Here is a 27,996-nt window from a genome sequence, read left to right on the forward strand (position 1 = left end):
GAGACACCTGGGAAACTCGGGGTGAGGGCACCCCGCTGGCCGTTACGGCCTTTCACTGCTTACCTTCTCCCTAAGCCGCTCAGTGAGCTCATCCAGTTTTCTGGACAATATATGCATCTCCAGGGCTCCCTCAAGCTGCTGCCGGTACCAGAGTAGGTTGCCATGGAAACTCTTCCATCTGGCAAGGAGGGTGGAAGGCTGAGGTGAGGCGGCCCTCCAGCCCCCTCTCTCCTGGCCCCACTGCCTCCCACTCTGGGACTGGCCTGCTGTTCAGCTCATGTCGCCGCTGGCGGATGGTCTTGACTTGCTCAGGGTCCAGCTTCTCGAGCTTCAGGGACAAGTCATTGATGCTCCTGATGTGGGTGTCATCCACCGTGTCCTGTGAGGGTGAAGGGTGAAGGCACCTGTGACACCCACCCCAAGCAGTCAGTACACGGAGGGTCTGGCCGGGCCCGAAAGGGGGTGAGGAGCAGTGTGACTGGGGAGTGCAAGCAGCTGCACCACATGCCGGGGGCAGTGAGCAAGAGACACTCATGGCCTGCAGCCCCAGCGTCCTCTCTAAGGCTAGAAAAATGCTCCTGGGTCAAAACTGGGCAGGGTGGCAGGGCCGGCCGGCAAGGATTAACGGAAGCCTTCAAGTTAAATTGCTCAGAAAAGCAATTGATAAGAAAGCAAGAATAAGAACTGAGAATAAGAATTGGCAAGAAAAGTAAAGCAAGTGGTGAGCTTGGGTCTCCTGGTGTTTGAGTGTCTGCACCCCTAGGAGTCACAGGCTGGGGCTGCTTAGTGACAGGGGCTTCCGGGTCCATGAGCCGGGGCCCCTGGCAGTGGGAGGGAGTGTGGGGGTCCTACCACCAGCAAAAGCAGCCTGTGTTCCTAGGGCTTGTTAAAGTCTCCAAAGCGCTTCCCTAGGAGGGTCGCATACGAGCTAGGCAGGGAAGGGGGTTCCTCTCCTACAGACGCTCTTCAGAACAGTCAGAGGCTACCGTGGCTAACGTGTGGCAGAGCCAGGATTTGAGCCTCGCTCCTTGAGTCTCTCTGGTTCTCCTTCTACCACAGCACCTGGCGGAGGCTGCGAATTCCATTACCAGCAAAGGGGAGCTTGGGGTGGAGCACTGCAGCCTTGCAGAAATCATACATGCTTCCCCCAGAGGGAGGAGGTTAGCGTGTATTGGCTCTAACATCTGACTATGACTACGTCGGTCTTTCTTTCATCTATAGCATATAAGAGAAAGGGATTTGGGGGGTGCATGTGGGGGCGTGGTGATGAGAAGCTGAGAGGCTGGATGAGGGTTACGGGCAGCTGCAGTTTGCGGATAGATTATCCACTATACCCAGGCATACGTGCATTCTTTTTTTAAATTTTGAAACGATTATAGATGCACGGGAAATTGCAAAAGTGGTAGGGAGAAGTCCCCTGTACCCTCCCCCCAGCTCCCCCTGAGGGTAAAATCTTCTATAACTGGTGCACAAAATGAAAACCAGGAAAGGACATTATCACTATGAACGCGACAACAGGCTTAAGAGTTGCTCAGTTTCTGCATGTGTGCCCCTGTGTGTGTTGGCGGGGGGGTACAGTTCTCTGCAGATTCATGTAGCCACCACCACACGTCCCTATCCCTTACCTAGGAGGCAGGCCTCATCCCCAGTTTAAAGTAACTACGGGTTGGCTTGGCGAGATGAGGGGGCCCGAGCACACGCAGGTGGTAAGCACGGAGCGGCAGTTTGGAGCCCCTCCCTGAGCCTCGCTCATCACTTCTCTGAGCAGTCCTGATTCCCGTGGGGACCTGTTGACCAACCTCTCCCCCCAGGGCCCCCTTACCTGGGCCCAGACTCCTCGGAGCTGGTGGAGCTGCCTGCGGAGCTGCAGACAGTGCTCAAGGTCCCGGCCGAGGTTGCCTACGTTCACCATGGCATCCTGTGGAGGCCGAGGGGTGAGGACCTGGGGGCAGTGTCTGAGCCCCAGCACCGGGGGCACCCAGCACGGGGGGGCAGGGGGCAGTTTTGGGAAGTTCCCGCTGGGGTTCCACCTGTCAGGGATCCGGGGAGCTACAGGCCCAGGGCTCCTTGCCCCCATCTCTCAGCCCCGAGGCCCCATCCCTGACTCTGCTGGCTGGGTCTTACCATCTCCCGGATCCAGGCATCTGCAAGGTCAACTCTCCTCAGAAATTCCAGAAAGTTCCACCCGTCCTCTAGGTCCTGGCGCCGGAGAGCCAGCGCCTGCTTCAGCTTCCGCCAGCACTCCCGCAGTTCCCGCAGCCTCTGGGAGACCTCTCCTGCCCGAAGGTGGCTCTGTGCCAGGAGAGCCTCGCCATCCTGGGAGACAGGATGCCAGGAGATCTTGCCTGTCACCGCCCCCATCCCACCCCACCTGAGTCCTTCCCCCTTGGCCACCTGAGAGCCCACACTCTGAGGCAAGACTGGGGCCGAGGGCCTGGCTGTTACCTTGGTGACAGCGGTTATGACCCCCTCATGGGCCTGGACCTCAGCCTCGAAGGCCTGGTGTTTCCGCAGGAGCCTCAATTTATCTTTCAGGTCCCCAGGAGGGATTGGCTCTTTTAGCTGCTGGACTCGCTCCTCCATCCAGTCCTGGGCCTGGTGGGGGTGGGGACACGAATCCCGTGATGCCGGTGCTGCTTCAGCCCGTGACAACGTCCCACGCACCCACTCTCTGCTGTGCCCAGGTGGTTGACTGCCAGCCCCAAGGGCTGGGCAAGGCAGGGCCAGGTAGATGAGATCCAGTGCTTCTGGCCCAGGAGGACGTGTGCCAGGGCCAGCTGGCCCCCAGCCACAGGGAAGGGCTGGCAGGGCCTTTGGAGGTGAGGCTGGCCTGCTCCAACGCCCTAGAAGCTTGGCTCCGTCCCTCTGCCTCCCCACTTCTCTCAGGCCTGGCCCTCACAGGCTCAGTAAGCAGTCAGGTCTCTGCCCACTGTATCTCTGAATCAAATGCTGTGGGTCCCAGCGAGGGCTCTGGGAAAGCCATGTAACCCTCCAGACTTCAGTGTCCTCATCACAGGGGTGTGGTGAGGCCTGAAGGCGCCTGTGAAGGTTAAGGTCATCTGTACACCGTAAAAAGTGGCCCACGCGGAAGGCACGGGGCTGGGGGTGGCCCTCTGACCTGAGTCACAGCCCTGGTGAAGCCAGTCATCAGCAGTGAGGTGTGCAAGGCTCGTCTCCGGCCCTCTGCCAGTTCCTTCACTCGAGCCCGATGCTCTAGCACTGCGTGGAGCCGCTCCTGCACCTTGGGGTCCCCATGTGTCTTTGCCTGCTCGCACAGAGCTGACTCCTGGGGGGCAGGGGCAGAGTCTACTGTTCCCCCATGCCAGGAGGCTGGAGCAGGGCCCGCAGGGAAGCCCTTCCCTCAGCCCAGCATGGCCCAGGGCTGGCTGGTCCTCCCAGAGAGCCAGAACCAAACCCGCAGCTCCCCAGTGACCTCATCATGTGGAGCCAAGTGGCCCTGGCATCCCTGCCCTGTGGCCCTGTTCTCGAGCTGTACATCCCACTCTGCTCAGTCAGCTGCAACCAGGCACCCCTATTCCCACAGGCTGTCACCGTATGTCACCATTACCTGTGGGTGCGCACCAAGCACTCCATCTTTTGTTCCGAAGTCTTCAAAGTTCCTAGACTCTGCCCTCTTCTCCCCTACCCCATCCCAGATTCCTGACCACGCCCAGTTCTCTCAGAGCCTATTACCTTCTCATCTTGGGCAGTCAGAACTTTCTGGAAAGTGTTGTGTTTGCGGATCAACTGCTCTACCTCTTCCACTGAGCTCCCCAAGGCACCGGCTTTCAGGGAGGCCTGGATCACCCATGGAAAAGTCAGAGGGGCCATCAGGGACTACCCAGACAGCTGGGCCTCCCCACCCCCATTTGCCTCATCTGTGCTGAGGCAGCAACGCACAGCTTCTGTGCCTATCAGGGAAAAACCCGGAATCCCAGGAGGCAAGTAAACGAGTAAGGGGAGAGGAGAAAGGGAGTAGACCGTGTGCACGGGGAGGTATGTTGTGGGGTGAGGGGGACCTGCCTCCTGGGCTGTGAGGATCTGTTCCAGGTGGTCACACTTTCTCAGGAAGAGCTGCTCCCGGTGCACAGTCTGCAGCTTCTCCTCCTGCCGCTCCCAGGCCTGGAACACCTGCTCCCGCTCATCCTGCAGGGCTTGCAGCCATTCCTGGACCTGGGGATGGGCAGGTGGGAGCCCACAGTGGGGAGAGCCGTGTGGACGAGGTGAAAGATCCCGAGGGAAGCCTCCCGTGGAGCAGCCAGTGGGGCAGAGTGGGGCAGGATCAGACTAGGGCAGGGCAGGCTGGGGGGGCACCAACAAATGGGCCCACCTCCTTCATGGGTGTCCCTACATCCAGAAGCGCCTGCTGGCCCAGCTGGGAAGCCCTCTGGTGCAGGTCCTCACGGGCCTCCAGCTCGGCCCGAAGCTGCTGGTGGGCGCTGAGCGTTAGAAGGCCCCCACTGGGCTCCCGGGAGCTCTCCTCTCCCTGCAGTTCCCGCCGCACAGCAGCCGCCCAGGAGGTGTAGTCCTGCACCTGGGTCCCCAGGAGATGGAAGGAGAGAGCTGGGTGAGGGCAGGGCTGTGGCAGAGACCCGGGTTCTGAAGCCAATGACAGCCCGCCCCCTTCTGCTCGCTCATTGGAGTAACTGAGCTGTCCCAGGTCAGAGCCTCAGCTGAGGCTCCTGGGGCCTTGTGTTCTTGGTTCCTCTGCTCTCATCCAGCCTCATCCTTCCAGGCCCACGAAATCTCCACATCTGCAGCCTCCTCAGGACCCTCACCGAGACTCATCACCCTTTGCTTTTGGGGCTGCTCCTGCTTAGAAGCTCCTTCTCCTCCTTTCTGACTCCTCCAAGCTTACCTGCTCCTCAACGGCCAAGCCTTGTTTGCATCCTGGAGGCTTCCCTGGCACTGTGACATCTGTCACCTTGTCCTCGGGATTTCTACTTTAATACTTATCAAGTGTCTTCTGCTGATTTGTGTACACACGCATGGTAGAGCTGGAGGGGCCTTGGATCCTTGTCCAAACACCTCGTTGCGTAAGTGAAGAAGGGTCAATAGCACAATGTGTATGAAGGAGGTTTGCAAGCTCTAGGTCCTCACAGAGGGCGACAACTCGGACTCTGTGCCTAGCCCAAACTGACGCTGCTAGAAAGTAGCAGAGGTAGAACCCTCAAATCGAGCCTATTCATGGTGTCATAGTTTGCGCCTCCTGGTTCACCAGGCACTGAAATCTGGGGGTTCCCGGGATAGCCTGTGGCCAGGGCCCCCACCCCAATCTGACTTCTGGAGTGTTAGGCTGATCTTCCTGGCTAGATCAGCTCCATGAGGGCAGCAAGTCCATCTAACGCAGCTTTGTCATCAGCCTTCTCTTCCCACCCACGGGACCCAGTAGACAGTGAGACACAGATGTTAAATAGATGCTAGCTGATCCTGACGTCACTGTCTAGAACATTTGGATCTCTAACTTCTGGGCTATTTTCCCTCCCCAGGCCCAGCTGGGCCCCTTTCTCCTGCCTGCTCTGTTACTCACCTGGGCTGCTGTTGACTCAAACCTAAGGAGTCACTGCTACATCCCATGTGCTCAGTGCTGTGACCAGCCAGCCAGATATGCAGGCGTACCCACGCTCTTCTAATTCATGTCCACACTGGGTTTCCCTCCAGAGCTTGAGGGCCTCATTAGTACATGCAAGTGCATTGCATGGTAAACACACACACACACACACACACACACACACACACACGCACGCACGCGCACTGCCCAAGAGGAAGGAGCCCTCACTGCTCTGTGGAAATGGGCCAGGAGGCATGCCCGCTCCAGTTGGGTCCGGCGCTGCTCCACGTGTAGCTTCAGGGCCTCCCAGGCCTGCATCAGAGTCTGCTGCCTCTGCTGTACAGCTTGGGCCTGGGGCCCTGGCCCCAGCTTCTGTACTGTGCTTGCAGTCTCTAGCAGTTCCTGCAGCTGGGGTCAGGGTAGAGGATAAGGAGGGAAGGGTCATGTCTTCCTAGAGGCTGAAGGGCCTTCCCATCCCACAGACCTCTCCTTAAGCCATGCCCTGCCAGGCACAATAGGCCCTACTAGAGGCCCTGCAGGAGTGTGGGAGACCCAGAGGAAGACATGGGCAGGCCTGAGGGGGCCTGTAGGGGCCTGCATGGCTCACCTGCCACCCAGTGCCCACCAGCTCATGCTCCAGTTCCTTGTGTCTTCTCAGCTGGGCCTCCAGCCCACGCAGGTCTGGGGCCACATCACTGGGGAGGCTTGTGGCTTTTTCCTGAGGTGAGGAGATGGCCAAGGCCATCAGGAATCGAAGGCGGGGTATGAGCCTGGGGTGGATCCACTTCTAGAAAGAATACCCTTTCTCCCCCTTGGGCTCATACCCGGACTTGCTTGAGGGCTTCCAACAGATCTCTGTGTACTCTGAGGGTGACCTCGGCATCTTGGAGCAGGTGGCCTTGGGCCTGGGTCAGCTCCCATAGCTCCGACCAGGCAGCCCTGTCCACAGGCATGTGGAAGACCGACAGGTCAGTCCACCCTTCGCTAGTCTCATCAGCCTCCTCCTCTCTGGGCTGCATCCAGGACGGGCCCAAAGCTCCCCTTCTGAGCCCCTGTCCTGCCTCGGGGCCTGCCTGCAAACCTTCCTCCCTGGAGCTTGTGCGCCTTTACCAGGAATTCAGTCCTTCGCCACTCTCTTGCTCAGCGCCTGATTTCTACGCTTTGTGGTATTTCTTCCAGCTTATGTAGTCCAGTCTCAAATGTCAATCAGATTACAAACGCTCAAGGGCAGAAGCCGCATCTTCTCTCCATTCCTTATTTACTCAGCCAAGTCTCACTGAGCTTCTAAGACTTCTACCGGGCCAGGTTCCACAGACAAGTCCAGCCTGGCCTCAGAGCGCACAGGCTGGGGGGGCCCACAGCAGCCTGGAGGCAGCTAGGCAGTTTTTACACATCTCCTTCCCCAAGTCCCAGGAACCAGTGTTTGGAAAAGTGTCGGGGGGGGGGGGGCTGGGCAGGACTCCCTGACCTGCACACCCAGCCCTGCCTCCCTGCACACACCGTGGTCACCAGAGGCTGACCCAGCCTCCCAGGACCAGCACCCTCTCCGGACACCTGGTGGGCAGGCAGAGCCAGTGTGGCCCTCAGAGCATCCTGCCCTCTCAACACCCCAGGAGCTGCCTGCACAGCTTGCTCTCCCAAATCTGCACCCCTGGCCTAGCCCACTGGGCACTCACTGCAGGTCCTGCTGCCTTTGACGGGCATTGGGGGCCGCACTGTGCCCGAGGTCCAGCAGGCTCTCTACTAGCTGCTGGCAGGTAGTCACCCGCTGGCCACCCAGCTCCACTTGGTGCTGAAACCTTGCAAACCTGGAACGGAGGTGCTGAGGAGAAGAGGGGAGTGGGTGACATAATGGCCCCCCACTGGCAGGGCAGGAAGCAGCCTGGGGAGCAGGTGCCTCCTGACCATCTGGGCAATGAGGGGTGGGACAACCACTATGCCTCCATATTGTACTCAGAGGGCCTGTCTTCAGCCAGCACTTGTGACCGCCACAGCCCCCTTCTCCATGGCCCTATAGGCTGGCCCACTGTCCCCAGCCTTCCACCTGAGGGTATCCTCAGAGCCCCAGCTCTCTTCTCACCAGGATGTGCTCATGGTCTTCTCCGAGGCTCTGCTCTGGCCTGGCTGCCTGCTTCTGGCTAGCCAGCCAGCACCGCAGCTCCTCAGCCTCCCCCATGAACTCATGCAGTTTCAGTGTCCCCTCCAGCTCACAGCCCCTGTGGGGACAGCCCAGTTCGCCCAGGTGAGCTGCCCACTCCCCTGGGGACAGCTGGCCCAACTGAAGGGGGCACCTTGAAGGAGCTTATTCATGGTCTGCATAAGCCTGTGGCTCTGGATTCAGGGAACACTAAACCCAAGGAGGACAGTACAGGGCAGCGGGTACATCTACAGGGAAGAAATGGGACCTGGGAGCTGGTGGGCTGAGTTCTTGCCAGTGGGCCTCATTCAGGACTTGACAGAAGGAGGTATCACCCAGCAAGGACTCATCTGACACATCTCTGTAGGCCTGGAACCATAGTGTCCTTCCAACTCAGGGTCACAGTATGGGGACAGTCAACTGTGGCTAGGCCCCCCTACCCAGAGTGGGTACAGTGCTCCTTACCGTTTGGCGGCCAACTCCTGCAGCACTTGCAGCTGCTCCCGGAGCCTCTCCCGTACCACGCCCAGCTGCTCAGAGGTCTCAGGGCCAGCCAGGGTTTGGACCCTCTGGTCAAGCTCCTCCAAGGAGCTCCAGTGAAGAGCTAGTTCCTGCCGTAGGGCCTGCCAGTACACATGGACCCAGGCCAGTCTCAGACTTGGTGGCTCATTCACCTCTACATTCACCTACCCACCCATCCATTCACCCCTGAATGTCAGACCCATCCATGTACCCATCTACCCATACATTGATCTACCCATCCATTCATCTTTAACCCATCCATGTGTCCATCCATCATCTACCTACCCAAAACTGATGGAGTTCTTACTGTTCCAGAAAAGTGAGGACATAGCCCTCAGAGGGCTTGCTATTTAGCAAGGAAGTGTAAATGCTGGGTAACTGGGGCCAGGGAAAGGAAGGTACTAGAGGCACTGCATAGACCCTCCCAATAGAGTAGACAGAGATGGCCAGGGTTAAGCGAGCTGCCCAGGATGTCTGGAATACCAGAGCACCACAAGGTCATAGCTCCAGGCACACCCTGTAGGAACGGCTGAGAGTCCTCAGTCACAAGACATGGAAATACCAACCACTAGGGCTCTACACAAAACCATGTCCAGACAAGAGGATGCTTCAGTGCCAACCAGAACTGGAGCTGCTGTGGGGCCCAGAGCTGTGTGGTCCTGAGAGTCCGATTCCGGAAAGGGGAGGGTACTCCAGGCCTCCCTCCCTTTAACTAGGGGCTGCTTGCGGGGGGAGGTAGGTTTCAGGAGAGCACTTGATTAATTTGAAGGATGACATTCAAAGTGTGAGAGGAAGAACCCTGTGGAAAATGTGGAGTGGGTTAAAATAGGTGACTCCAAGAGAGGAGAAAGTGCTGGGCAAGAGAGGAAGAAGCCAGAGAAATCCTGAGGTCACAGGGGTATAAACTGGTCAAAAGACAAAAGAAAGGGACAGGAGTTCTTCAAAGGGTTGTCTGCAGAAAGGGAGCCCTGCGGATGGGCAGGGTACCTTGCTAGACTTGGGCTGGCAGGAAAGGAAGCTGGGCATGTCTTCCAGAAGAAAAAGTGGGGCTCTGAGAAGGAGGATGTGCCCTTTGGGAGGGTGACAGCCCTCCCCTTGTGGATCATCATCATCCCAGTCCAGGATGTGTGGAGGCTGCCCAGGACATGGTACCTGGTGCTTTTCAATGAGCCTGACGGTGGCTCCCTGGTCTCCACCACAGTCCTGACTGCTCACCAGTGGCTGCTTTGCCTTCACCCAGTCCTCCAGCTCGGATGCAGCCAGAAAACACTGCCAAGAATGAGGACACCTCACCTTGATGATGTCAGATGGGATCCTCCACCACCCCCTGGAGACATCATGGGAAGCTCCCCAGAAGCCAGCACAAAGAGGTTTCTGTGCCTACTGGATACTAGCCAGGTCCTGGGCCCGGGTGTTCACAACTGACCCACTGCTCTGAGAGTGCCAGCCCCTGCACGCCTCACTCGCGGTGGCTGCCGGACGTTCGCCACTCCCCCCAATCCTGGTGCTCGATGCATCCTACCTGCTGCAGAACGACAGCCTCCTGCAGGCACTGGGCCTGCACCTCACATGCCTGCTCCAGCTCTGCCCAGCGGCCTGCCAGCTTTTCGCACTGCTCCACGATGCACTGGGCATGGGGGTGCCCTGAGGCTGCAAGGCTCCGTCCAGAACCCAGCACCTGCTGCACCTGTCCCTGGTGGGCTTTCACCTCCACCTGGAGCTCCTGCCACAGGACAGGATGAGGGGCTGCCGCCCTCAGTCACAGGGAGACTGGAACAGAGCCATGGAGGCGGCTCTGGCTCCCACAGGGGCAAAACTCCTGGGCAGGGAATAACTGGGGGCAGAGACTTGGAAATCAGGATACACCGTTTCATGACAGAAGGCTTCTGAGGTCTAGAATGGGATGTCAGGGATCTGGAGAGTTGAAAAGGGGACCGTTACCTCGTGCTTGTGGCGAAGGCTCTGGGCACCACTCAAGCATTTGGCGGAGCTGGCACTGGGCATGTGCTCGGCCACCCAAGTGAGCTCCAGGTTACTCAGTTGGTAGAACTGGTATAGCCCAACTGAGGCCTGCAGCTGTAGGCGCCGGGCAGCCAGATGGCCCTGCAGGGACTCGAACCTGGGTGGAGGCAGAAGAGATGGTGGTGGTTGGGAACAGGTGGCTTCCCCTGGTGGGGCTTTCCACAGCCCAACCAGGGACCCATGAGGAACAAAGTAGCGGACAGAGGAAAGCCTCATCTGATGACTGGCAGGCAGCTGGGCCTGGGGCCCAACCTTTCACCCAGACAACCTGCCTGACTTCAGATTGTGGGGTGCTGAGGAAGCCTGGTTGGGGTCTCTGGCCTTCCTGTTCTGGGAATGACTTTACTCAGAAGGAGGTCTGGACCACCTCAGGTCCTATGGATGCTGCCGCTGGGCTCACTGGGTAGAAACCATCCTAATGTTCATGTGCTGGGGGTGGCACACAATGGGGTGAAGATGGAAAAGCAGGTGGGTACCTCAGTAGGTACTTTTGGGTCTCCTCCATGACGGTCTGGGAAGTGAGCCCCTGGTGGGCCTGGGAGACGAGAGCAGCCATCTTGCTGGCCAGTGCCTGGCTCTCCCTTTCCAGTTGGCAGTGCTGCCTCTGCAGCCCCCGGCTCGAGCCCAGGTCCTGCCCGGTTTCTGCACTCTGCAGGGCCCCCTCCAGCTGCTCCATCTTCTTCTTGGCATCCTGGGGAGGGCGCAGGGTATGGATCAGGCTCTGCAGTACAGCAGCCCACACTGCTTGCAGCTCACCGGATTCACGGAGGACCTACTAGAGACTGTTAACCTTGCTGTTGTCCACCTACCACCTTCCCCCTGAGCCTCGCCAACACTCCTATCCCCTCGTGCTTTTTCCTCTGTGGGGATTCAAGTTGTGCTGACTACACACTGCACACACAGGAGACAGTTCTAAGTTGGCAAAGCCAGGCTCAACTCGCCACAGGCCAGAGGCCTCTAAAGAGGGCTACTCCAGAGTAAGCAGAACACCCAGACTCTTCCCCTCCCCTCCCTTCCTGCCTGTTCCCACCCAGCCTAGCCCAGCACAGCCCCAGTCTCCCTCCTGTGCCCCGCCCCTCCCTTCGGCCCACCTGCAGCAGCCCCAGAAGCTGGGCCTGCTGCCTCGCCTGCCGGAGCTGGTCCCCATGCTCCGCCATCTTGCGCTTCACTGCTTCCCACTTGTTCCTCAGGCCCTGGAGGCTGCTCTGCACATCTTCCTGGGCTTGGGGCCTGCTGCTCAACAGCTGTCTCCCAACCTGGAGTGGACACAAAGACTAAGGGAATTCTGTTGAGTTGCTGGTACTGTGAGTGGCCACAGCAGGCTGGACTCAAGTGGCAGAGGTGGGCGGGGGTAGTTGGCTACAGGTTGCTTTCTACAGGCTGCAAGCACTTGAGCATTTCATTTGGCCCCAAATCTGTGGGCAGAGGTGGGCGGGCTTTCCTCTGATGCCCCCAGGTAGAGCCAGGTGAGCGGGCAGCAGACTGCAGTAGGGAAGGTTTTGTTCAGGTGGAGGCAGCAGGCACTGGAACTGCCCTCAGAGCTGGGGGCGGGTGGGGGCGGGGGGAAAGCCAATGGAAACATTCCAGGCTGTTTGGGGACCAAGACAGAGGGGTACCCAGCTGAGTGGAGGAGGAGTCTGTGGGATCCTAATTCTGAGATAACGGAGAATGACTCTTCCTTCAGGGAGTTTGTTCCACGAAAGCACACCATACACCAGGGCTGGGAATTTGAAGAGGAATAGGCCCTGCACCCTCGGCCCGTGCCCCCACCTGCTGCAGGCCCTCCACGTGCCCAAGGTTGGCCAGCAACTCGCGCTCAGCTGCTTCGTGCTGCCTGAGTTGCTGCAGGACTTTGCTGGGCTCTCGGGAAGGCTCATCTGCTGCCCTCCGTCCCTTCTCCTCTATCCACAGCACCAGCTCTGCCACATCCTGCTTCCATTTCTGCCCAAGAACCAGAAGAGAATGGGTCTCACGAGCAGAGGTGAGGGGGTCTCATGGACCCCCATGGGAAAGAGCAGGAGCCAGAGCCAATCCTAGTGTGCAAGGTGGGGCCTGGGGTGACCGCTTGCAAGTAGGGACAGGGAAGCTGAGATTGGTAGAGAAAGGTTTCCCCCTCACAGTAGGAGGCAGCCCAGGGAGTGACAGCCTGGCCCCATGGTGTCCTGTGCCCAGAGAAGAAGAGCATTTGGTCCATTCCCACTACTCCAACCCACCTTAAATCACGTCCAGCCATTTCTCCCCAAAGAGGCTTATGCTACTTAGGCCCAGCTCAGAGCCTGGGCTGAACAAATATCTTACAAAGCCGAGGTCTGCAGCTGGTGCCCATGGCCCATGGGTAAACCTAGAGCGTGGCCAGAAATGAGGAAGGGAAGTTGCCGGATGAGGGAGGGCAAGGGGGTTTATTAGGACTTCAGATCCAGTCCTGCCTCTGAACAGTATGGCCTTAGCCTGTTCTCATCTGGAAAAATCAGAGCCAGAATGTCTGTCTCACAAGAGGGGCGATGAGGGTCCATGATATAACACATGGGAAAGACCTTTGCAAACTGTAAAGAGCTTTGCATTGTGCATAAGGGTGAGCGCAGCAGTAGACTCCAAGGCAGTCCTGCTGGGGAGGCCCCTTCACCTGGAGCTGGAGAGAAGCCAGCAGCTGCCTCCTCCTCTGCTCACTCCTCTCCTGGATCCTGGTCCACTGTGTCTGGATGCTCTGCAGCTGCACCAGGACCCTGGAGGCCAGATCAGGGAAGGCTCAGGGAGGCTCCCCTCTGCCCAAGGCCTGTTGCCGCCCATGGTGTGCCGGGTTCGGCCCCACGCCCCGCACTCTCTCCCAGCCTCCAGGCAGCAGCCTGTGCAGGCCGAGAGAGGGGGGCAGGTGCTGCCCAGACAGGCCTGGACTCACTTGTGCGCAGCAAGGTGTTGGCTCAGGGCCAGCTTCTCCCCGCGTGCCTGCAGAGCCTCTGCTCGATGGCCAAGGATGCTCAGCAGCCGCCCAAACTCCTTGTGCTGCTGCAGCAGGCGCTGGGCCTCCCCGACATCTTCCTAGGGGTGCAGAGATGGGGAGTCACGGTTGCTGGCTTCAGAGCCCCCTCCAGTGGTGGGGAAGTGGCACTGCAGCCCCGTATCCCTGGCTCCCTACCCCGAGGTTGTCCAGTTCCAGGAAGGCCTCGCGGCTGGCACAGGCGGCAGTGAAACCATCTACATCATGGCCAAATCTCTGCAGTTCCAGTCCCTCCTGCAGCCGCTGCTGTCTCTGCTCCCAGGCGGCCTGCAGGCCCTGGCCTTGCTGGCTCAGGAGCCCCAGAGCATGGGCCACCTCTTGGGAGTCCGGGGAATCCAGGGCTGAAATAGGCTGGCCCCAAGCCTCCAGCTGCCGCAGCCTGTCCACAATGACAGGCAGAAGGTCAAACCCCACCCACTCCTCTCACCCCATCCTTCCTCCCCTCTCATTGCTCATTCATTCTGGAGTTCTGATAAAGGGTAACTGGCAGGGGCCTGAGGCTGGTAAGCCCTTCCCCTCAGGTTCACTCGCCCCATAGAAGAACTGTGCCCTGGAGCACTACTGACACACACAATGTAATGGGCCTAGCACACTACTTAGGTCTTAACAGCTGTCACGCTCCCTGCCACGTCACACCGCTGCTCCAGAACACTGTCCTATTGGTTGATGCCCAGGCAAGTAGAAAAATCCCTCAAACCACATACATGCCGGCCTGAAAAGCCAGTGCCAGCCCATGAGCATTTAGGAAGGGTGCCTCTTTCAGTGAATTGAGCGCCCAGGCACACAGCTTGGGGACAGGTAACACCCTTGTGTGGATCAGAAAAAGGCTCCACTTCCTCTGAGGTGAGGAGGCCCTGAGTAGGGGTAGTAGAATCTGGCAAACAGAGGGTGAGATGGATTCACTGCCCACTCGGCTGCCTTCAGGCCCCACTGTACAGGGCACAGCTTATAGTCTGTGCATGGTGACCCTGCCTGCCTGATGGACCTGTACCATCATCCCTGCAGGAGGAGAGGTCTTGCCATACTGAGGAGGTAGGTGTCCTCGTCCTACAAGGCGGGGGGTGGGTGGGTGGGGGGAGACGGGGAGGTAGGGTGAGCCATCTGACTCCAGGAGCCTGCAGGATCTGCATTATCCAGAATGGCTTGGAAGGCTAGGCTGCCCCAACAAAAAGCAATCCATCAGGCTCACCTGGATGGGGTATAGCCAAGCCTAAACTCACAAAACTTTTCAGGAAACTCAGATTGTGCCCTACAACCCCCACCCCCCAAATATGCAGGATGCCTGACTAGTTCTTAGTTACATCCTCCTCAAAACCTTGTGTAAGCACCTGCTGGAAACCAGCCTGGACCACTACCCTGGGTAACATCTTGCTTCCTGCCTCTCCCCTTCTGGTGGCCTGTCCCCACAGGCCTTAGCCAGCCTGAGCACACCCTGTATGCCCTCCCACCCTGACCTCTCCTGCTGCAGCCGGATCTCCTCCAGCAGATTGCTGTGCTCCAGAAGCAGCTGCTGGGCTGACGCCATGTCCACCACCTTCTCCTCACTATGCAGCTGAGCCCAGACACCTTCCATCCACAGCAGCAGCTGCTGGCTCTCCCGCAGGAAGCTCTGCCGTGCCTGTGCTTCAGCCTGGACCCTGGCCTGTTGGGCCACATGCTGCTGTCCCCGCTCCAGCAGTCCCTGCAGCGTCTCCACCTGTTCTTGCAGGGACTGGCTCTTGGTAGGGCTTGACTCCTTAGCTCTGGGAGATGGGGTCCACCGCCTAGTCAGTGCCCTGCCCAGGCCTGCTGTCCAGGCTTGAACTCCCCCGGGGAAAATGACCCTGCCCTCCCACCTCCTCCTCGCCTGGGGACAGCAAGCCTGCATGGCTCACCCTTTCCCTGTGAGTATTTCTTCATGCCATTCCCCCACCTGCACCCCTGCCCGCCACACAGTGCATCCTGCCCATCCTCCAATTCCTGTCCTGTTCCTCATTCCACAGCCCTGGTCGGTCCTCCCTGCCTCCCAGGGCCCCATCGCTGTGCCAAACCCAGGCTGTACTTTATGGCTGCCCCTTGCAAGTAGTGGACACTCCTCTCCAGTGTTAGCATCTTCTGCTGGACCAGCTGCAAGGTGCGGTGGCTGTCTTCTGACTGCCCCAGCTCTAGGGTTTCCAGTTGGAGTAGCAGGTCTTGCAGCTGGACCTGTGTGGATCTGCACTGGTACAGAAAACCGCACACATCTGTGGTGCGTGCCAGCTGCATTTCCTTCTCTATCTTCAGGGCTTCCAGCTGCCCCCACCTGTGCAGAGGGAGCAGGGATGTCTCCATCAAAGAGACATCCCCATCCATCCTGGGGCCCTAGCCAGGGGCTCACACAATAGCTGCCACTAGGCTGGCTGTCCCCATACCCTCTGCTCCCTGTATCTGACATGCCCAGTGTTTCCTCCTGGCATTTCGGGATGTAGGTAAGCAGGTGCACAGGCCCAGGAGCTGCATCCAATCTGTCTCCTGTCCTGCACTCCCTCATTCTTACCTCCAGCTCAGTTCCTCCTGCTGTTGCTGGATTTTGGGGGTGTCTTCAGGATATTTCTGCTTTAACTGCTCAGCAGAGCTGCTGACTTCAGCCCAATAGCCCCTTCTCACAGACAGGGCAGTGAGGAAGTTCTGGGGAAAGGAAGACCCAGGCCTTGAGGCAGCTTCTCTTCCCATACTGCCCTCAAGACTACAAATGACCTCAGACATGCTCTGATGCATAGGTGTTTGAGCTGCAACCCTCTCAAAGGACTGAGATCTTTGTCCTTAAAGGGCTCCCTGGAGGTCCCTTTAAAAACTCAAAGCCAAGTATCCAAATTAGAAAGAAGCAAAACTGTCACTAGTGGTCAATGATAGGGTATTATACACAGAAACCCGAAAGACCCCACCAACAAATTGTTAGAACTAATAAATGAATTAAGTAAAGTTGCAGGGCACAGAATCAATTTATAAGAGCATTTTGCATTTCTATACAATAATAATGAACTATCAGAAAGAGAAATTAAGAAAACAATCTAATTTACAATTGCATTACGAAGAATAAAATAGGGCAGTCCCGGTGGCGCAGCGGTTTGGCGCTGCCTGCAGCCCAGGGTGTGATCCTGGAGACCTGGGATCGAGTCCCACATCGGGCTCCTTGCATGGAGCCTGCTTCTCCCTCTGCCTGTGTCTCTGCCTCTCTCTCTCTCTCTGTGCCTCTCATGAATAAATAAATAAAATCTTAAAAAAAAAGAAGACTAAAATACCCAGGAATAAATTTAACCAAAAGAGATGGGAGACTGAACTGAAAACTCTAAGACACTGATGAAAGAAATTAGGAAAAACCCACAAACAAATGGAAAGATCTATCATGCCCATGGACTGGAAGAATTAATATTGTTAAAATGTCCAAACTACTCAAAGCAACCTACAAATTCAATATAATCCCTATCAAAACTCCAATAGCATTTTTCACAGGAATAGAACAATCCTAAAATTTATATGGAAACACAAAAGACTCTGAATAGCCAAAGCAATCTTGAGAAAGAAGAAAGTCAGAGGCATCACACTCCCTGATTTCAAACTATATAGTTTACTATATTAAACTACAGTAATTATTTATAGTAATCAAAACAGTGTGGTCTTCGCATAAAAACAGATACATAGATCAGTGGGACAGAATAGAGAGCCCAGAAATAAAGCCATGCACACAAGGTCAATTAATTTATGATAAAGGAGCCAAGAATATACCATGGGGAAAGGACAGTTTCTTCAATAGATGGTGCTGGGAAAACTGGACAGCCACATGCAAAATATGAAACTGGACCCCTACCTTACACCATATACAGCAATAAATTCAAAATGCTCAACACTAAAAGCAAATAATCAGATTGAAAAATAGGCAGAGGACCTGAATAGACATTTCTCCAAAGACGACATTCAGATGCCCAACAGACATAGGAAAAGATACTCAGCATCACTAATCTTTAGGGAAATGCAAATCAAAACTGCAACGAGAGATCATCTCACACCTGTGAGAATGGCTCTTCTCAAAAATACTAGAAGTAAGTGTTGGTGAGGATGTGGAGGAAAGGAAACCATTGTGCACTGTTAGGGATGTAAATTGGTACTATGGAAAATAATATGGAGGTTCCTCAAAAACAAAATGGAAAATAGAACTACTATATGGTCCAGCAATTCCACTTCTGGGTATTTATCCAAAGAAAATGAAAACATTCATTTGAAAAGGTATCTGCACCCCCCTCCCATTTGTACCAGCATTATTTACAATAGTCAAGATATGAAAGCAGCCTAACTGTCCACTGATGGATGGACAAAGAAAATGTGGTATATATACACACCACATACAACAGAAATAAATATTTCTTTCATATCATAAAAAAGAATGAAATCTTGCCCTTTGGGGCAAGGTGGATGGACCATGAGGGCATTATGCTAAATGAAATGAGGTAGAGTGAGATAAATACTGGATGATCTTACTTGTATGGGGGATCTAAAAACACAAAATAAAACCAGATAGAGACAGAAGACACATTGGTGGTTGCCAGAGGTGGGGAATCAAGGGGTGGGTGAAACAGGTAATGAGGCTATAAAATAAGTAAGTTGGGATGCCTGGGTGGCTCAGTGGTTGAGCATCTGCCTTTGGCTCAGGGGGTGGTCCCAGGGTCCTGGGATTGAGTTCCACATCAGGATCCCTGCGAGTCGCCTGATTCTCCCTCTGCCTATGTCTCTGCCCCTGTGTCTCTCATGAATAAATAAATAAAATCTTAAAAAAATGAAATAAATAAGCTATGGGGATATAAGGTAAGCCTGGGGACTGCAATTAATAATGCCGTGTTGCAGTGTTTGAAAGTTGCTAAGAGAGTACATCTTAAAAGTTCTCATCCCAAGAAATAAATTCTGTAACTACGTGGGGTGATGGACATTAACTAGACTTACCGTGGTGTACATTTTACAACATACACATGTGTCGAGTCATTATGTTAATAATATAATACATTGATGTTAACTAGAATTATTGTGATCGTTCCACAATATATACAAATATCATTATGTTGCATATCTGAAACTAATATAACGTCACATATCAGTTATACCTCATTAAAAATGCAAGGCCAGATCCCTTGCTCCTTCTTCCCAGACAGGAAGCCAACTAACATGGACAATCAGGCACAGGAGCAAATAACAGAGAGGCAGGAGCCGGCAGGGAGGGAGGAGGATAGGAATGAGGAAGGGCAGAAGGATCAAGCAGCTAAGACCCCCACTTCGGGTCCACAGGGACGGTACCTCATATTTGAGCTGCGCGACCTCCACGTTATCGTCGGCCTGGGGCTGCAGCATTTGGAGCAGTGCTGTCTGGTTCTCCAGCCATGACTGCAGCTCCCCACATAAATCATAGAATCCAAACAGGGCTACTGCCTCCTCCAGATGTGCCCTGCGGTGCTGAGGAGAGGCCGGCCCAGAGGCTGGGGTGAGGGTCAGCCTCCCCATAGGGCCCTCAGGGCAGTCCCATCATCCTGACTCCGTGACCAGCAGAGCTCAGAGCCAGGGCCAGAGAGGGTCCCCGCCCCACTGCTGGGCCCGGCGCCCTCCGTCAGAGGCCCAGAAGACGGAGCTCACAAGAGCTTAGCATCAGGTCGAGGGCCCTGGCAGAGTGTGCTCTTTAGATCCAGCTTGGCTGTTTGGGACAGCCTTACCTCTGTGGGACCTGGCTCTGTCTGGCCTGGTCCGCCACCCCTCCAGGCTCTCCTACCACCCACCACTCCCGGCTTCACTCCTGGGCTCCAGGCACCCTGGCCTTAACTCCTTCAGGGCCTCCTTCCTGCCTTGGTATAGGTCCTGCCTAGGGCATGGTCTTTCCCCAGAACACCCGCCCCAGTCTCCCCCGCCCTCCCTCCGGCTTTCCCTGCTCTTAGCCTCTCCTTGTTCCAGGCTCAGCCTATGTCCTCCCCTCAGAATGCCCTCCCTGACTCACAGCCTGACCTGGGCTCCCATCACGCCCACAGCCACCTAATGACTTCTCATCTTCTCTGCCCTGACGGGAGCTCCTTGAGGGCAGCGTGCATGTCCAGTAACTGCTCTGTCCCTGGGTTCATAGCTCAGGGTCTGCTCCATGAACATTTTCTAGAACAAGAGCGTTACCTTTGCCAGGACCCGCAGACCCTCATAGTCCCGCCTCAAGCAGTCCTGTGCCTGGAGTATGGTGTTAGGGTCAAAGTCAGGGTCGAGCTCAGCAGAGAGGGCCATCTTCTCTGTTCCCAGGGGGCCAGGGCGGCAGGAAACCTCACTCCAGGTCCCCGGGGTCCTCCGGCCTCTCTTTAGAGAGCTCAGGGCAGACACCACCTGTGACAGAACAGAGGGCAGCGTGTCCAGAGGGGGCTCCCCTGGGCACAGAAGGCTGGGGGGGGGGGGCTGCTGAGAGTAAAGGGGGCGGTCCAGGAGGAACGGGCGGGCAAAATGAGCAAAGCCAAACCATCCTGGCTGAGCTCCGTACGCGTGCGCGTGGCCGTGGGTAGGATGCTGCTGCGGAGGGTGGGGCGCCCCCAAGCCCCGGGGTGGGGGAGGCCACGATGCCCGGGTCAGCGCCACAGAAGCCCTCCCGCTGGCACCTTCTGTGTGGTCAGGGCAGCAGGGCTGCAGCGCTGGGACCCCGCCGCGCACCGTGAGCGACACCTGGGTGGCGGCCGCCCGCGCCTGCTCGTCCAGCCGCCGCAGCTCGGCCCCGAAGGCGTGCACCGCGCGCTCCAGCCGCCCGTGGCTCCGCAGCAGGGCCCCGGCCGCCTCCCGGGCCGGCCCGCGGGGAGCGCCCTCCAGCGCCAGGCGCCGCTCCCGCAGCCACGACGCCGCGTCCGCCGCGTCCGCCGCGTACTGCGGGGAGGGGGGCAGGCTGAGCCCCGGCCGGCCCCCCCGCCCCGCCCCCTGCCCGGCCCCCCCCGCCCGCCCCGCCCCTACCTGCTGGACCAGCGCCGCCGCCTGCAGCCGCGCCCCCCAGCTGGCCGCCCGGGCCCGGAGCCGCTGCCCCGCGCCCTGCAGCGCCTCGGCCCTCTCGCGGGGACCCGGCCTCGTGGGGAGTCCGGGGGCGCCCACGTCGCATCCCCTCCGCACGAGGTCGGCGCACACAGCCTGGTGGCGGCGGATCTCGGCTTCCAGGGCCTGGTTGGGGGGCACAGTCGCACTGGGTGCGAGGGCGGAGAGGGGCGGCGGCAAGGTGGGGACGGCAGGGCGCGGGCGGCAGGTACCTTGTGTTTCCGCAGGGCCGCTCTGAGGGTGCTCAGGTCCCTGCCCAGGGCCTCACCCTCCACCAGCCGCTCGTGCTCCCTCACCCAGGCTTCCTCCTCCTCACAGCTGTCCAGGAACTCTGCGTGCTGCAGGGTCTGCTCCAGCAGGGTCCGTCTGAGGGATGGCGAGGGGCACCAAAGACATTGGTGGCGGGGGCGGGTGTGTGTGTGTGTGTGTGTGTGTGTGTGTGCGCGCTCCCCACCAGGCTCAGACACCTCCCCTTAAACAGGAGTTTTCTTTTCCTGGATAACTGAATGGGGCACCCAGAAGACTCAGGGGTGAGGGTCAGTGTGGAGGGAGTTGCCAAGTCAGCAGTATTTTAACCCCGGCAGGAGGTACAGTGGGTTGCTCACAAAGTTCTGGAGAAGGTAAGAGGGTGGGGGGAGCTCTTACCGGGCCCTGACCAGAGACACCAGGCTTTGGTGGAGCTGGGCGAGTGCCTGGACTTCGGCCTGCAGCACCTCCACACTAGTGCCCGTGGAGGAGTCCAGCTCCGCCGTCTGGAGGGCAAGATGGTGCACATGGGCTCCGTGTGCCGAGACCTGGGCCTCCAGCAGGTCATGCTTCTGCAGCAGCTCCACTGTTTCTGCCAGCTGCTGCCCACAGGCTGTGGAGCTGGCCAGCACCTGGCCAGGGATGGACAGGTGATCGTTGTGGTCCCAGAGTGCCCCGTGAGTGCCAGGCAGGTGTACCCTGCTGTGTTGCCTCGGGATCTGCTGGTGCAGGGCCCACCTGGAGTTCCTTGAGCTGGTTGGAGGTGCTCTCCACCCCCTGCAGCAAGCTCAGCACAGCCTGCAGGTCTGCCATCTGCTTCTTCTGCCCTTGGAGACGCTCAAGGACTTGCTCCCAGCGCCCACTGATCTCTAGTTGCCTGGAGGGCATGAGAGTAAGGGTGGTCTTTACTGGGCTGGTGGGGTGGGGGGAGTGCAGGGAGGAAGCCACCTCGGGGTCTGCAGCTGGTGGACAGGGGGGTTTGGTGGTCATGGAGGATCCTGTGCCTGGTGGCTGGGAGCTTGGAGCATCCTAGCCTGGGGTGGTTGGGACATTGTGTTCTGGCTTCTTAGACACAGGCAGAGAAGCCAGAGGAGGGTCTGTGGGGTTCAGGTCTTCGGGAGCCCCAAGCCTTCTTTCCAGTCCCCATCTCAGATGATAGATAGCAACTCTATCCTTCTAGTAGCCTGGGCTAAGATCTCAAGAACTCATTTTCTCACACCCCATCTCTGATCTGTCTGTAAATCCTCTTGGATTCAAAATATATCCAGAATCCCACCATTTCTCATGGCCTCTGTTGCTTCTCTCTGGCCTAGGTGATTACAATAGCCTCATAAGTGGTCTCTCTGCTTCTGCCCCTTCAGTCTGTTCCCAACATGGCATCTAGAATGATCATTGTAGCACGGGAGTTAGACTGTGCTACTCCTCTGCTGAAGGCCTCCTGTGATTGGTTTTCCATCTTCCTCTGAATAAATCCGGTTTTTACTGTGCCCTACAGATCATAGCATGTTATCTGCCTCTACCCTTTGCCCCTGTACTTCTTTGACCTCTAAGACTACTTGTTTTCTTTGTTTTTGACCTCTAAGACTTCTTGTTTTTCAATGCTGGCCTCCATGCTATTTTTCAAACACGCCAGACATGTGCCCATCTTGGCACACAGCATTAGCCATTTTCTCTGCCTTGGATAGTTTGTTCCCACATTTGTATGGCTGACTCCCTCACTCCTTTCTGGTCTTTGCTCAAAAGTGAACTTCCTCTGACCACCCAATCTAACTCCTTCCCCCCGTGTTGCCACTTCATAATCCTCTATGCTTTATTACTATTTTTTTTCTATCACTATCTCAGGTACCATATGCATATTTTGTTTTCCTTAGTAGTGTGTAAGCTCTGTGAGCAGAAGGATTATTGTTTGCCCTCTTCACTACTAAATCTCCAGCACCTCAAACAGGCTTGGGACATAAATGTTTGTTTAGTGAAAGAATTAATAAGAGCTATCTAGACAGGGCAGTGCCTTACCAAAAGGGGTCAATTATGGATGCTGGAACTTCACGCATTGGTGGGAGGTACAGCTTTTAAAGGGAGCCTCGAACCTATAGATCATACCTCTATGGCTGGGAATGGGCACATGTAAAGATAGGGGTATGACAGGAAGGCCTTAGCATATCTTGAGGATGGTTTCCGTGCTTGGGCTCACCTGCAGGCCACATCTGCCCAGTCATGGTGCTGCTCCTGCTGGAGGATGTCTGAGATCTCAGCCAGGGCCTGGAAGCGGGCCTCTTGGGGCGGGATGCTGGCCTCTAGCATTCCCAGCCTCTGGGCAGCTGCCTCCACTGCGGCCAGGCTGGCTGGCGGGGCTGCGGCCGCGGCCTGGTCCAGCATGTGCTCTGTGTCTGTCAGGAAGCTTTCCCTGAGGGCTGCCTTGCGCTGGAAGCGCCGGACCAGGGTTTCCAACCGCTCTAGCTGCAGGAGCCTCTGCAGCAGGGCCTGGCTCCGTGAGGCCTCTGCGCGCTCCAGGCCTGCCCAGCGCTGGGACAGCTCTGCAGGGCCCAGGCCCTCCTTAGGCAGGAAGGGCTTGCGGTTCTGTGCCCGGAGCGCGGTCTGCAGCCGGAAGAGCAGGGCCTCTGTGGCCCCTCGCTGCTGCAGCCGCGGGGGCTTCTCCTGGGTGCGGAAGAAGGCAAAGGCCACCAGCAGCTGGCGCGTGGCAGGCAAGGAGTCTGGGAAATCCCGCGCCTCCAGCCACACCTGCTTCTCTGCAATCCAGCCCAGCAGGTCGGCCACCAGCTGCTCGTACTGGGTCTGCAGCTCCTCGGTCTCCTGCAGCTGAAGCAGGATCTGGAGGAGGCAAGAGAAGGGTGCAGGGCAGGACCTCGGAGCAGGCCCTGGAGTGGAGCACGGCCCTGCCGACTGCTGAGTGACTGCCAGGATTGGGGGGGGGGGGTTGTGGGTTGTGGGGGGAGGGTGGTAGCTTCCTCCCTCCCGCCCTGAAGTTGCACTAAAGTGGGGGTTCTCCCAGCCCCCGGAGAAGCGTGTCTGCCTGCATTGCACGTTACCCCGGAGTGGGGGAACACCCATCCTGCCTTCCTCCATTTTCTTTTACCCCATTAGGCCTCACCTCTGGGTGAGGTCTATACTGTCCTTTTTGTGAGCCACCTTTCCCTTCCCTAAGGCCCCCGCGTCCCTAAAGCAGCTCAAGCCCTTGGCCTTGATCATCTACCCCCTCCCCAACTGAGACACCAACCCTGAGCACAGCCTTCCCAGGCCTCCGCATCTGCCACTGTGCCCAGAGGGTAAGGGAGCCCCTGAAACATGGACTGAGCAGCAGAGCTGCTTGTGCACTGATGTTAGAGTCTGACTCTCTGAGCTTTTCAATCCCATTAGGAGCTTAACAACCTAAGGGGGGGAGGGGTGGGGACAGGAGGGGATGATGCTCACCTGGCTTTCCCTGTGTGCCAGGCCCTGTGCTGGGCATTGGGCTCAACACTCATGGCAGCCTTCTATTACCCCAGGCACTATCGGCTCCATATGACAGAGGAAGCACAGTGAAGTTAGGGGACACGGGCAAGGCCACACAGCTAGAAAGTGGCAGAGGCAGGCTTCAAAGCCAGATGTGTCTGCCTCCAGAGACCGTGCTCACCGTACCTCTCTGTGGTGCCACCTTCCCTTGGTCACCAACCTTAGCAAGTCTCCTCTGGACAGTCTGCTCCTGGTGTAGGCGGGAGAAGTGGTGGTAGTAGAGGGAGACATAGGTCATGATGGAACGCTCATCAGGCTGGAGGGCCGCCACGTCCTCGGGGTCCAGCAGCTGAGCAATGCCCAGTTCCTGCTCAGCCACGTGGAAAGCCAGGTCAAGGTTGTGCAGTGGGCGCTTGGGATGCAGGGAGCAGTAGTCAAGCAGGTCTGGCCTGGACAGAAGGTAAGCAGAGCTCTTCGCCAGAGTAATTTACTGCTTGGGTCTAAGGGACTTGTTAAAAAGGCAAACCAGGGGCACCTGGGTGGCTCAGTGGTTGAGCATCTGTCTTTGGCTCAGGGCATCCCGGGATTGAGTCCCACATCGGGCTCCCTGCAGGGGGCCTGCTTCTCCCTCTGCCTGTCTCTGCCTCTCTCTGTGTGTCTCTCATGAATAAATAAATAAAATCTTAAAAAAAAAAAAAAGGCAAACCAGGCCCTATTGGCCATTCACATCTTACCCACACATTAGTTTCCCCTGGCGGTAGTCTGAGCCCCTAATGAAGGAATGGGGCTCTGATGGAGAAGGGGGGTTAATTTCCCCTCAGGGACCAGGCTTATGGGGGAAAAGCTCCAAAAGGGTAGGTACTTGGCAGGGAGAGGACTGAGAATAGAGTCAGGGAAACAGAAAGTGGAGAAAGGCTGGGGTCCAGGGCCGATTCCATGGGATTTCCTAGTGAAGGGGGAGGGCCTCGGCTCTCAGCCTTCTCCACTTCTGTGCCCAGGGTGCAGGGGCCAGGGGGATGTGGGAGATGGGCAGGTTGAGGACCCCAGCCTATTCTCCCTGGTCAGCGGTGGGGGCCTCTGAGAGGGAGGCTGAGGCCGGCCCCAGACCTGGTCGGGGCTGAGAGGGTGCTGGGGCTGTGCTCCCTGGTGCACACCTGTGTGCATGGATGAGGGCACTGAAAGCGAGCCCGTCACTCCAGCTGCGGGAGAAGTCGGTGATGTTGACGTTGGCATAGCCGGCCGTCTTCCGCTGGCACCAGACCAGCAGAGCTTCCTTGGCAGATAGCAGGGCTGCGCTGGCCCCAAACTCCTCCTGGTAGGGCAGGACAGTACGTCACCATGCAGGCACAGCTGTGAAGGCAGCAGAACCCGCAGGCAGGCCGTGGGAGAGGGGGGCTGGGCCGGGTTGTGATCCCTCTCCCCCACCTGGAGGCAGGTGCAGCTTGCTCTCTCTTCAGAGCACCTGCTTTTACTCGATTTCATTTGTAGTGGGTGGGGACTGGGGCTGAGAGAGATGGTCCTTCCAGAGAAGTGGGGCACCTGGAAGCTGCTACGTCTGAGCAGCTGGCTTTGAGTCACAGTTGATGACCTCAGGAGCAGGAGCTCCCGTTTCTCCAGCCCTTCTGATGGGCTGGGCATTGTGCTATCAATGGGCTTCAGGGAGTTGAGGCTGGGATTTGTTAGAGTGGCTCCTGGGCCCCGTGGGCTGTCTGCCAGCCAGGCACAGGGCCCGTGCACGCTTGCGGCCCTAGGAGGTGGCACTGTTACTGTTTACATTCTAGGGATGATGCAAGGAGGTACAGAGGAGCAATTAGGTTGCTCAGTGTCCCTCCACCAATAGGGCAGGGACTTCCCTGACCAGGACCGACTGACGCCCACCTCCAGTTGGTGAGCCCACCTGTCTACCACCCTAATGGCTCACAGAGCTGCTGAGGGCAGAGCCTGTGCTGCCTCTTCAGGCTGGGCAAGGGCAAGGACATCTTCATTTGGTTGCAACCCCCTCCACCCTCCATGTTTCTCTTACTGAGAATTTCCTTTATTCTGTTACTCTTTGTTCCACCTGTCTCCACTCTGCCCTGCTTTCTCTCCTCCCCCTCAGTGCTCCTTTCCCACCCCCTTCCTCCCTGCTACTCCCCCTCCTCCAGTCTCCATTTCTGGTTCCTGTCCTTCCCTCAGTGGTACTCTCCTTCCACCCACTCCCTCCCTCACCTTCCCAACCCAAAGTCTCCTCTCCTTCTTCCTCCCCAACTCTGTGCTTCCTCTTATTTGCTCCACCCTTCCACCAATTCCTGCTTATAAACCCAAAATGTCAGAATAGGGCAGGTTGCGTCTCCTCCCTTGTCCTTTGGGCCTGGGGGCAGCAGAGCAGGGGGAGCGTTGGGGCCCAGAGCACATGCACTCAGCAGCAGGGCGAGGCTGGCAGACATGAACCAGAAGAGGGTCTGGGGCGTGAGCATGGGAGTGGGGGCATCTGTTTTGCAGGGAGCAGAGCCTGAGCCAGTCAAGGAGCAGGGTGACTGGTCAGGGGATGACACACCTACTGCTCCCAAGAGAAAGCAGATGTGTCAACTGGGACTGGCTTAGGGGACCAAGGAAGGAAGTGTAGCTGCATGGAAGGACTTGAGGCCAGTTAGAAATTCATCCATCAGGGACACCTGGGTGGCTCAGCAGTTGGGCGCCTGCCTACGGCTCAGGTCGTGATCCCAGAATCCGGGATCGAGTCCTATATCAGGCTCCCTGTGGGGAGCCTGCTTCTCCCTCTGCCTGTATCTCTGCCTCTCTTTCTGTGTGTGTTTCTTATGAATAAATAATTAAATTAAAAAAATGAGATTCATCCATCACTTCATCCACTGCATAGATGCTAGGCTTTGGGGACACATCTGGGCAAAGCCCCTGTCTTGGGGCTCACACTCATACGATGGATTTCTAGGGTCTTCCTGGGTTTGGCCCAGATCCATGGCCAGGGCTGGGCTGGGCAATTGGGAGCTGGGACATACCCTGTCCAGGGAGATGTGGGAAATCTGGAAACGCAGAATGATGACCCAGATGAGTCCCAGGATGAGTGTCTGGTCTCCATCCACGATGTTTTCTGGCCCAATGAAGGGTATCGGCACCTGTGGGCACAGTGGGCTGGACTCAATTGTGAAGCCCGTGTGCCAGAGAAGACTCAGAGTAACCAAAAATCCAGGGGGTCTGCTGCCAGATGGGAGGGTCTTGGAATCCATCCTGCTCCAAGGTCCCCAGCGGAGAAGAAGGCAGGGCACAATGCCAAGCAGGTGAAGCCTTTCTAAGTGGTTGCAGCTTCAGACTCAGGTCCTCCCGGGCAAAACCCCAGCCTGGTGGGCGGGGCTGGACTGCTGGGGTGGGGAGCTCCCTGTATGCGGACTATAGATAAACATGGGCCAAGATCAGTGGCTTGGCCCTGGGGGTTGGAAATGAGGGGTCATAACAGTCCATGTATGAGCTCAATGGATAACAGCAACTGTTTGCCTCCATCTCACAGGGCATCTTGGAATGTCCAGGGAGTGCCTGGGTCCTTGGCTCCCACTTCACTCTCAGCCCTCTTCATCAGTGTTCCATCTCCTGTTAAACAGGAAGATTCCCAAGCTCCACCCAATCAGACTCTCCTGGGCCAGGGCCTGGGACTTTGCATTTGGACGAAGTCCTCAGGCGGTTTTCCTGGCCCTAAAGTTGAAAACCTGCTGCTCTAGATCTTGCCCACATGGACAGGGAGAAGGAGTGAATGAGAGGAGAAAGGAACGGAATAAACATCAAAGCCTCACAGAAGCCCTTTCACCCCTGGGCTCCATCTTCCTCTCTTGGATCACAGGGTTCCAAGGCCTGTGGGATTCTAAGAGTTCCTTGGGATTCTTTGTGTAGGTCTTGGGGTCTTTGTACTGGCCGTCCCTGCTGTCTGAAAATATTGCCCTCAGTAGCCACATGGCTACATCCCTCTCTTCTATGTCTTTACTCAAATAATCACTTTTTCAATAGTATTTTCATTAGCCACCTTATTTAAAATCCAAGCCCAAG

General features: G+C 57.1%; 1 protein-coding gene across 1 annotated transcript in view; it reads right to left on the reverse strand.

Annotated features, from left to right (window-relative positions):
- SPTBN5 (spectrin beta, non-erythrocytic 5) overlaps positions 1 to 27,996 on the reverse strand; it is a 47,480-nt gene that overhangs the window by 16,839 nt on the left and 2,645 nt on the right. The window contains exons 3-40 of the mRNA XM_077880744.1: positions 26,961 to 27,077; positions 25,119 to 25,276; positions 24,185 to 24,413; positions 22,706 to 23,343; positions 21,253 to 21,391; positions 20,914 to 21,146; positions 20,481 to 20,634; positions 20,194 to 20,394; positions 19,903 to 20,109; positions 19,384 to 19,584; positions 18,529 to 18,684; positions 15,743 to 15,873; positions 15,269 to 15,508; positions 14,682 to 14,969; positions 13,366 to 13,606; positions 13,129 to 13,268; positions 12,856 to 12,955; positions 12,003 to 12,173; positions 11,324 to 11,488; positions 10,709 to 10,923; positions 10,152 to 10,329; positions 9,733 to 9,933; positions 9,363 to 9,479; positions 8,154 to 8,311; positions 7,632 to 7,767; positions 7,228 to 7,373; positions 6,376 to 6,490; positions 6,159 to 6,269; positions 5,780 to 5,959; positions 4,331 to 4,534; positions 4,024 to 4,173; positions 3,694 to 3,798; positions 3,119 to 3,286; positions 2,446 to 2,595; positions 2,125 to 2,316; positions 1,823 to 1,918; positions 264 to 379; positions 64 to 178 (exon numbers count right to left, since the gene is read on the reverse strand). Coding sequence (XP_077736870.1) covers positions 64 to 178; positions 264 to 379; positions 1,823 to 1,918; positions 2,125 to 2,316; positions 2,446 to 2,595; positions 3,119 to 3,286; positions 3,694 to 3,798; positions 4,024 to 4,173; positions 4,331 to 4,534; positions 5,780 to 5,959; positions 6,159 to 6,269; positions 6,376 to 6,490; positions 7,228 to 7,373; positions 7,632 to 7,767; positions 8,154 to 8,311; positions 9,363 to 9,479; positions 9,733 to 9,933; positions 10,152 to 10,329; positions 10,709 to 10,923; positions 11,324 to 11,488; positions 12,003 to 12,173; positions 12,856 to 12,955; positions 13,129 to 13,268; positions 13,366 to 13,606; positions 14,682 to 14,969; positions 15,269 to 15,508; positions 15,743 to 15,873; positions 18,529 to 18,684; positions 19,384 to 19,584; positions 19,903 to 20,109; positions 20,194 to 20,394; positions 20,481 to 20,634; positions 20,914 to 21,146; positions 21,253 to 21,391; positions 22,706 to 23,343; positions 24,185 to 24,413; positions 25,119 to 25,276; positions 26,961 to 27,077 — 6,762 coding nt within the window. The remainder of the gene's footprint in view (positions 1 to 63; positions 179 to 263; positions 380 to 1,822; positions 1,919 to 2,124; positions 2,317 to 2,445; positions 2,596 to 3,118; positions 3,287 to 3,693; positions 3,799 to 4,023; positions 4,174 to 4,330; positions 4,535 to 5,779; positions 5,960 to 6,158; positions 6,270 to 6,375; positions 6,491 to 7,227; positions 7,374 to 7,631; positions 7,768 to 8,153; positions 8,312 to 9,362; positions 9,480 to 9,732; positions 9,934 to 10,151; positions 10,330 to 10,708; positions 10,924 to 11,323; positions 11,489 to 12,002; positions 12,174 to 12,855; positions 12,956 to 13,128; positions 13,269 to 13,365; positions 13,607 to 14,681; positions 14,970 to 15,268; positions 15,509 to 15,742; positions 15,874 to 18,528; positions 18,685 to 19,383; positions 19,585 to 19,902; positions 20,110 to 20,193; positions 20,395 to 20,480; positions 20,635 to 20,913; positions 21,147 to 21,252; positions 21,392 to 22,705; positions 23,344 to 24,184; positions 24,414 to 25,118; positions 25,277 to 26,960; positions 27,078 to 27,996) is intronic.

This window comes from Canis aureus, chromosome 32 (assembly GCF_053574225.1).
Source record: "Canis aureus isolate CA01 chromosome 32, VMU_Caureus_v.1.0, whole genome shotgun sequence".
NCBI classification, from domain to species: Eukaryota; Metazoa; Chordata; class Mammalia; order Carnivora; family Canidae; genus Canis; species Canis aureus.